This window comes from Gigantopelta aegis, chromosome 3 (assembly GCF_016097555.1).
Source record: "Gigantopelta aegis isolate Gae_Host chromosome 3, Gae_host_genome, whole genome shotgun sequence".
NCBI lineage: Eukaryota > Metazoa > Mollusca > Gastropoda > Neomphalida > Peltospiridae > Gigantopelta > Gigantopelta aegis.
In genome coordinates this window covers 76,484,596-76,494,185 of record NC_054701.1, presented here as the reverse complement: position 1 = coordinate 76,494,185, position 9,590 = coordinate 76,484,596, and the positions used below count along the sequence as shown (strand labels likewise).

At 40.5% G+C, this 9,590-nt stretch overlaps 1 protein-coding gene across 2 annotated transcripts in view; it reads right to left on the bottom strand.

Annotated features, from left to right (window-relative positions):
• Positions 1 to 7,169: 7,169 nt before the first annotated feature.
• LOC121369094 (MIP-related peptides-like) overlaps positions 7,170 to 9,590 on the bottom strand; it is a 78,444-nt gene continuing 76,023 nt past the window's right edge. Inside the window, exons 3-4 of one of the 2 annotated variants that reach the window (XM_041493944.1) lie at positions 7,822 to 9,182; positions 7,170 to 7,356 (exon numbers count right to left, since the gene is read on the bottom strand). In XM_041493944.1, coding sequence (XP_041349878.1) covers positions 7,843 to 9,182 — 1,340 coding nt within the window. In that variant the 3' untranslated portion in view covers positions 7,170 to 7,356; positions 7,822 to 7,842. Of the gene's footprint in view, positions 9,183 to 9,590 lie in introns of both variants that reach the window. The other variant, XM_041493943.1, reaches the window with a different exon arrangement.

The window sequence follows — 9,590 nt, the reverse complement described above, 5'->3', positions numbered from 1 at the left end:
ACACTTGGCCGAGTCAAATCCGTTATTAGCATGATGCTCCCGTGTTTGCCGCTATTGTAACATGACATTGTTTCCAACTATTAATAGCAAAGCCTTTTGACTAATAATATCTCATGTAAAATCTACATTTGTTTCTGTTTTTGTATACAAGGTCCTTCTGGTTGTCCTAATGTTCGCAGTAGTTCAAAACTTTACTTCTTAATATGTTTATGGTATGTAAAACAGTATTGGGGGTGGAGGATGGTGGTAAAAATCCAGTTTGGGCAATTATAAACATTAGAATGACAAACAATACCATATATATATATATATATATATATATATACAAACACCGAGATTCTCAAAAAACAAAAAGGAAAAAAAAGAAGAAAAACAGAAGTAATTTTTGTTGTTAAAAGACAGTATTAGTTGGACACCTGTTAACTCAAGATAAACTCTTTACCTACATTTATTTCATGGTATTTTATCAGATAGTATCTACACAATTCATAAGTAGGTTTGCACGTGTGTTTTTAACGCGTGGCAGTTCAAATTTGGTGTGGGTTTGTTCAACGCTGTTCGGTCAAAGAGGCAGCGATGGTTTATATATATTTATACACGTATTTATGTATATATATGTGAGTGCCCCATCCCACTTTTGTCACCTTCCTACGCCCGTGCTTTTTGAATTATTTAAAAGTCGATGATTGGGCTATGTTCGTGCTTCGATTTACCAAACAACCTAAGGAATAGGTTGATTATTTGGTTTCTAATATATCCTTGTGCATAAAATATAAGGACGTTTTGGAAATCTCAATACTAGGTATTACAGATGTGTACTAAATATTTTAAATGTATTTTATTTGCGGTAGGCGTTTCTTTATGTGTGTATGTGTGTGCGTATCCCTGTGAATGGTAACTGGTGAAAATCCTTCCATGTGGGAATTACGCATTTACCATAGTTTGATACCCAACAGCCGATGAATTTTTCGTGCTGGGGTATTGTTAGACATTCACCCATTCATCGTGTCCTTGTGTTGTAAATGGTTTTAGAACGATAGTATAAAATGAATCCATGAACAAATGTCAAGAGAAGGAGCATCAGCTGTTTCAGAAAGGAAACCAGGTCGTACCATATGGCCGGGAAATGGTAAAAGTGTGGATCCTGCTGCTTCGGTTGTCATGGAATTAAACATCGATAGGAATTAAACTGTTTCGTAGTTCATCAGTTATTTAACTCTCATAAAACGGAAGGAAGGAATTTGTTTTATTTAACGACGCACTTAACACATTTTATTTACGATATATATATACTACTCAAAAGAATTTAAGGGTCAGACGATATTTTCGACATTATTTTCTGAATGTCAATTATATTAGCTAGACCATAATGTCACGCATGGGATTTTTGTTCATTTTGACGAAAGTGGGTCTAAGCAACCCATAAATGAATTAAAATCCACTGTCATTGACACTGTCGACTAGTTCTAATGGCGAAAACATGCTTACATTTACACGTAAATTAGGGCGAAAGCGAAAGGTCTGCTAAGTGCCCATAACTTGCTTTTTCAAAAAGCGCTTCATTTGCACGCTTTGCACGTGTATTCCATGTTCCCAATGCTGAATTTCCGTATAATTGGAGCTTGCGTTCGTGTACGGTGCACACTCCAAATTCGACAATGGTACGACTTCAACTGACTATCGAAGATCGAGGAAGGGCTATTGCTTGGCTTCAGGATGGCAATACGCAAAGAAATGTTGCTCTGAGACTTGGTGTCAGTCAGAGTGTCGTTGGCCGACTGTGGCAACGGTACCAAGCAACGAATTCTGTTCGAAATCGTCCACGTTCGGGAAGACCCCGAAGCACTACAAATAGAGAGGACCGCTACATCACCAATATGGCTCTACGTCAACGCACAACCACTGCACGCCGATTACGTGACAATCTGCGGACTGCGACTGGAACTCGAGTGTCTGATCAAACCATACGCAATCGTCTGAGAGCCAATAATCTACGCTGCCGTCGCCAGGCTGTTCGACCACCACTCCTACCACGTCACAGAACGGCCAGACGTCACTGATGCACGCTTCATCTGCGGTGGCAACGTGTTCAGTGGGGTCGAGTGATGTTCACTGATGAGTCCAGGTTTAGTCTCCAATTCAACGACGGTCGGGTTCGTGTCTACAGACGTCCTGGGGAGCGCTTCGCTGACGTTAACGTTAGACAACGTCACCGGTTCGGTGGTGGCAGCGTCATGATGTGGGGCGGCATCTCTATCCACCACAGGACCCCCCTCTATGTGGTGGATGGCAATCTGAATGGAATCCGCTATCTGAATGAGATTATCCGGCCGTTGGTTCTCCCAGGCCTTCAGCAGATTGGCGGCGGGGCATTTCTGCAGGATGACAATGCCAGACCCCACCGCGCCAGGGTGGTAACGGACTTTCTCAGACAACAAGGTATCGCCAGGATGGATTGGCCAGCATATTCGTCTGACTTGGCCCCAATAGAGGACGCCTGGGACGAATTAGGCAGGAGAGTTCGGGATAACCATGCCCCTCCGGCCAACCTTCATGATCTGGGTCAACTTCTTATGGCAGAGTGGCAGGCCATTCCCCAAGAGTTCTTCAGACGTCTGATCAACAGCATGAGGCAACGATGTGTCAAGTGTATTCGCGCCAGGAGTGGATTCACACACTATTAAACGAATGTTCTAATGTGTAAAATCCATGTTTGACAACCTTCAACTTTGACAGCATGTCATGTGACTTTCTTGTATACAGTGACGTTTATTTGTGTTTTTTTGTAAATATGGAACAATAAATAAAATGTTTGGTGTAGTTTACATCATCAATCTAATACACTCTGAAACTTATTTGGTTATAAATTTTTGACCCTTAAATTCTATATATACTAAGCGTCACTATTGAAGGGTCACTCATATTGTTTGTACTACACATATTAACGATGCCCGTCCAACACACTAATTATGAAAGAAGGAATGTATGGCCTTCGTGGATTAGGCCCAGAGTGAGGTTTCCTAAGTAGCATTTGGATTTCAATATGAGTAATGGTACTTCCGGTTATAGGCCACAACAAAATGATAAAAGTTATGCAAACACATGTACCTACTATCATCCCAACAAATGGGTTGTCTCAACGCACCCATGTCTGCAATTCTGTATGTTGTGCCCGCGCTATGCGTTCTCACCATGGGTATAAAAGTGTGCATGATTGCCATCCACACATTCACGCACACTTCAGTTGAAAATACGTCGTGTTTTTGCTTTGCTTAATGCTGGCCATGGTCTTTGTGCATAGGAAACGGATACAGTCATTTGAAGTCGTTGCCTCATCCACCCAATCACACTCTGACTGACATTAAATTGCCTCGCGACTTCTCGTTGACTGTGTTAACCTGTATCCGACCTACTCCACTGCCCTTCTCAACATTAGTCCTAATGCACAACTGGTGCATAATGACCACAAAATAACATTTTGAAAACAATTTCGTGTTTTCTTTATTAGCATTAAACATAATACTTCATATACATACTTGACATCCAATAGCCGATGGTTAATTAATCAATGTGCTCTAGTGGTGTCGTTGAACAAAACATTTTTTTTTCGTATACATGCACATGGATGTTTTCCCGTGAGTATATATAATGTCATGAAATGCCTTCCTTTCCTTTCCGTTTAACTTATTTTCGTGTTTGTATCCAATCAAGCACGCTGTCCTGGGCACACACACACACACACACACACACACACACGCACACACACACACACACACACACACACACACACCTCAGCTATATGGGCTGTCTGTCCAGGACAGTGAGTTATGGGTTAGTTTGTTAGTGGTTAGTGAGAGAGAAGAGGGTGTAGTGGTCTCACACCTACCCACTGAATTGTTAAAACTCGCTCTGAGTGGGAGCTCGTACCGGGCTAAGAACCCTGTACCTATCAGCCTTATGTCCGATGACTTAACCACAACGCCACCGAGACCGGTCATAAAATGCCATTATGTTTGGCAGAATTTGCATGTGTAAAATTGTGGCTAGTGTGACGTCAACCCTCGCATTAACAGTACTCAAAATAAAGTATTCGCAAATTTGCCTTAAAAGTGAATCATGGTGTACAACTTTGAGCAAAACAATTCACTTAGCAGTACTCTACGGTGGATATTTCAAAAGGTGTGGTATATATAGTCCTATCTGTTTGACAATTAATATGAAATATTCCTTGTTATAATAAAAAAGAGTAGCTTATGTGTTCGTCATGAACCTGTTTTCGAAGTACAGCGACCAGCTACTTTTAGTGTGGGGAAAACACTACACTTGTTACTGAATGATCATGTCAGTATTAACATCCCCTTACCAACGTAATGCTATCATGAACCGATTGACAGCTATATATAAACGCATGATTTGGTCAACACTGAGTTAACATAGTATTTGAAATTACTAAGCTGTGTTCAAGTTATTATTATTTTACGACAATGAATGTGTATGTTAAGGTTTGTTTTGTTTGACGACACCACTAGAGTACATTGATTAATTAATCATCGGCTATTTCCAATAATAGGATGTCAAACATTTGGTAATTCTGACTCGTAGTCATTAGAAAACAAATTTCCTTTAGCAGCAAGGGATCTTTTATATGCACTTTTCTACAGACAGGAAAGCACATACCACGGCCTTTGACCAGCTGTGGTGCACTGGTTGGAACGAGAAAAAAATAAACAGTCGAATGGATTCACCGAGGTGGTTCGATCTTGCGACGCAAACACCAGAAGCGAGCGTTCAACCGACTGAGCTAAATTCCGTAATTAATATTGCAAACTGAACTGAAGGTGAAGGTTTTATAATTATTATTGGAATCTTCATCATCGCCGAAGATACCTGTAACTTGGTCGTATGATGGAATCCCCTCGACGGACAAATGGAATTTACCCTGTCCCAACCATTGCCCCACGACTGACATATCAAAAGCGATGGTATACGCAGTTCTATCTGTGGAAAGGTCCATACAAAAAGATGCCTTGCTACCAATGAAAAAACCAAAAGGTATCGGGTTTTCTCTGAAGACTACGTCAGAATTATCAAACGTTTGAAATCCAATAGCCGATGATTAATAAATCAATCTGCTGTAGAGGTGTCGTTAAACAAAATAAACTTTATTAAATTTTATTTGTTTCGTTGGAAGACAGAAATGACACCATTACCGTAAATATGACGCTGGTGCAAATGGTCCTTTCCTTTCTTTTTACACTCAGTTAATTCGGCATCTCATTGCCAAACTGCTACATGTCATAGATGTCCTAACGGAACCAACGGAAACAAGTATTACTGTATATACATACACACTCAGTCAAACCTGTTTTAAACAGCCATCAAATAGAGTGTAAAAATGACCTCTAAACACAGGTGGCTGCTAACTTAAGGTCAGTTTATACTATATTAGACGATTTGAGATGTTAAAAATTAGGCCACTTAACACAGATGGCTGCTTAATAAAGGTGCCCGCTGGAGCTGGTCTCTCTCTCTCTCTCTCTCTCTCTCTCTCTCTCTCTCTCTCTCTCTCTCTCTCTCTCTCTCTCTCTCTCTCTCTCTCTCATATATCTATCTATCTATCTATCTATATATATATATATATCTTTAAAAAAACAGTAGGGGAACTCTAATAAGAATTTACAATTGCCAAAATTGTAAGGTATATTAGCTGTGGGGAATGGTTACAAGATAATAGTCGATTAATTGGGCAAACATTACAACCGGTACTTCAGTATTACAGTAAGTTTTATGACAACAAAATATCTTGAAGGACGACTTGGGTCAGAAGTGAAATTTGAAAGTTGACGTTTGTTTTATCAGTAAATCACAAATTCAAATAATAAAAATGACTAAAAACAAAACAATAACAACTGTATGATCAACAGAATGAAAAAAGCTTAACAGAAATAATGTTCCACAGTCATTAATCGACCTTCCTGGAAATGGTTAAATCGAGAATGACACCCCACGCACGTGTACGGGGAAACTGCGTGATGCACGTGCAAACTATGGAATGGGTTTCGGTGTGTTGATATACAGACCTGAACGTTCGTTACTAGGATGTCTGTGGTCAAAACGTATGTCCGGTCTAATAGTTGATATTAACATTAATATTTCAGGTTCCCCTACTTTTTTTGAAGAGTAATATATATATATATATATATATATATACACACACACACACACACACACACACACACACACACACACACACATACATATCAAAAAGTAAAAACAAAAAACACCATCCATAAATTAATACGTTTATTGATATGTTCAATGTATATTTTATATATTCTTTTACTTTCGGAAAATAACATTGCAGATTTGATTCTTTTGTAAGTAGCCGATAACAATAACACAATAAACAACCACCCACGTAAAAATATAAGATTTACCAATTCAATTTTTAAGAGTTTAAACATAGTCATGTTTTACTTGAATTCAGTTCTTAAAATAGTTAACACATAGTCATTTTACTTGGAACTCACTTCTTAAGGGATTGTACATGACAAGAAACGCCAGAAAAGCAAACAAAAATATACACGTATGTGCTTTGCCGTCAACTGATACATGTATATTTATACAATAATATACCACTTAATGTAACGACCATCGTTTAGCACGTGTATTTGCCCAATGCAGACTGGCCCGATTTCCAAAAACGTCTGGGTCGACATACCTAATTATTCCTCTTTCCTACAAATTCAGGATAAAAAGTCCTCTTTCCAACAAATTCGGAATGAAAATTACGTTTTCCCACAAATTCGGGATAATACCTTTTACCAACAAATTCAGGGTAATACCTTTTGCCAACGAATTCGGGGTAAAACCTTTTGCCAATGAATTCGGGGTAATACCTTTTGCCAACGAATTCGGGATAGACGTTTCGTTTCCCAACAAACTCGGGATAATATACTCGTTTACCAATAAATTCGGGATAATATTGGCGCTTACCAATAAATTCGGGATAATATTGGCGCTTACCAATAAATTCGGGATACATCTGACGCTTCCCTACAAATTCGGGATAAAATGAGCGCTTGCCCACGAACTCAAGATACGGGCTCCGTTTAGACGTATTAACCCATTTTATTAAATTGTCCAAATCAAGACCTTTCATCAAATTGTTGACTGTCTTCGAGTCTATGTTGGATCTACTGGATGAGCTGCGTTTTCCCAGAAACTCGTAAAACCTCTTATTCTTTACGGGCAATCCCTCGGCACCAAATCCACTATCTTGTAGATCTAGGCTGTCTTCCGCAGCTGTCGGAACTTCCAGAAAAGCTCGCTTATATGCTTTAGCCTGTTGCTGATCTATAAAGGGAACAAAACGGGTGTTGTTTTTATGTCAACACTGCTGAAAAAAGATCATTATTGAGAGAGAGAGAGAGAGAGAGAGAGAGAGAGAGAGAGAGAGAGAGAGAGAGAGAGAGAGAGAGAGAGAGAGAGATACAAAGAAAGAGAGAGAGAGAGACACAGAGAGAGATACAAAGAAAGAGATGGAGAGACAGCGAGGGATATATATATATATTTAAAGACTCACTAAGAGCTCAATATGACATGCATAAAGATAACTTTGTTATGACGTTTTCTTGCTAAATAAAGTACACAAAAATGAAAGATGCAATTTTACGTAAACATGACTAGCTTGACAGAACGCCTTTTTGTATAAGGCCGCTTATGCAATGCCACAATTATTTTTGAATTCACAACTTGACTTTTTGTTGATTTTTTAGATCACTGCGCAGATTGGATAAATTGGTTTGAGGAGTTACGCACACAATTTGTTTACTGTTTGTATTACGCCAAACTGTCTATAGATTCTTCATCGTTAGATTGCAGTGGCGTATTGCTCCTTTTGCCCACAAACAATGGGGCTTCGAATCGCTTGTCGGCTTGAATTAACCGACGATACTGTTTGGCCGCTTCGTACGCGTGTAGGGCATTCAGAAGATCAATGACGGATTCACTCTGTCGTTTTCCAACGAAATAGGGAGCATCAAAGCGTTTTCCAACGAAATAGGGGGCTTCCTCTCGTTTTCCAACAAAATAGGGGGCGTCGTGCCGTTTACCAACAAAGTACGGCGCTTCGTACCTCTTTCCTACGAAATAGGGAGCATCAAACCGTTTTCCAACAAAGTAGGGAGCGTCAAAGCGTTTTCCAACAAAATAGGGAGCGTCAAAGCGTTTTTCATGCAAATCGGGAGCATCCGTGCTGCTCCGTCTGCCGATAAACAGCGGCGCCTTGAAGCGTTTGTCGGTTTGCATCAACAGTCGATACTGTTTGGCTGCTTCGTACGCGTTCACGGCGTTCAGAAGATCAATGGTTGATGGACTTTGCCGTTTCCCAACGAAAAAGGGGGCCTCCTGGCGTTTTCCAACAAAATATGGGGCCCCCTGACGTTTTCCAACAAAATATGGGACATCCTGTCGTTTTCCAACAAAATATGGGGCATCCTGCCTCTTTCCAACAAAATATGGGGCATCCTGCCGCTTTCCAACAAAATATGGAGCGTCAAACCGTTTGTAAGATCTCTTGTTCATGGAATGGGACGCGTACAAGTCTTTCTCACTCTGTGAAGCAAATTCTACTCGCCTTTTCCCACGTTTCACTTTATTATTGTCTAAACTGGGCAGTTCATTCGTATCCGATCCCCGCTTCCCGACGAACATGGGAGCGTGGCCCCGCGTTCCAATAAACAGAGGAACCGCGCCTCGTCTACCAACGAACATAGGGACTCTTTCTTTCTTCCCGACAAACATCGGCGCTAACCCATTCTCCCTCCTTCCCACAAACAGCGGAATCATTCCCATGTCTCTCTTCTTGCCCACAAACATAGGCGCAAAGCCCTGGTCGCGTTTACCGACAAACATAGGCGCGTACGATCGGCGATTCCACGAGAGTCTCTTTTTCTCTTGCTGCAATATGTCCTGAATCCTCCGCAAGAGTTGACGGGTTTCTTCTTCAGTGTCAGTGTACCTGACAGGTTTGTCCTTAAAAGCTACCTGCTGGATTTGCGCCGCGTCCTCTTTGTCAAGTTTATTAGCAGCGCGCATAGCCCCTGGCAGTGGCTTTCCTCTGTTATGCAGCGCAGCAGTTGAGGCTTGCAGTCTCGTGCCATGCAGTGATGTGGCGCCACCTATCAAAAAGTGACGTGAAAATTAGTTATATTCATGCAAACCAACATATTCATGCAACAACACTTTTTTTTCTCTTTAAAACCACGATTCATATGCATGCAAGTCTCTCTATCGAGTATTTAAATACTAACAATAAAATATCTCAATAATAACTGGGATGGGATTAACAAGAATCGGGACACGAATTTCAAGGGTCTAAAGTGACTCAGAATCGTAATTTTTATGCTGGTGGCGGGCATATAGAAACCAGGGTGGGTCGGCGGAGGGCGCTTCTGGTCTCAAATTGAGGCCTAAAACATGAACGTTTTTGTTTTACGATATATAATAATTGTTAAAATAGCGTATGTAATTCCAACGGGAATTCGCCAAATATCGTTTCAATTGCTCTGGCTGATTTGGGAAGCCCT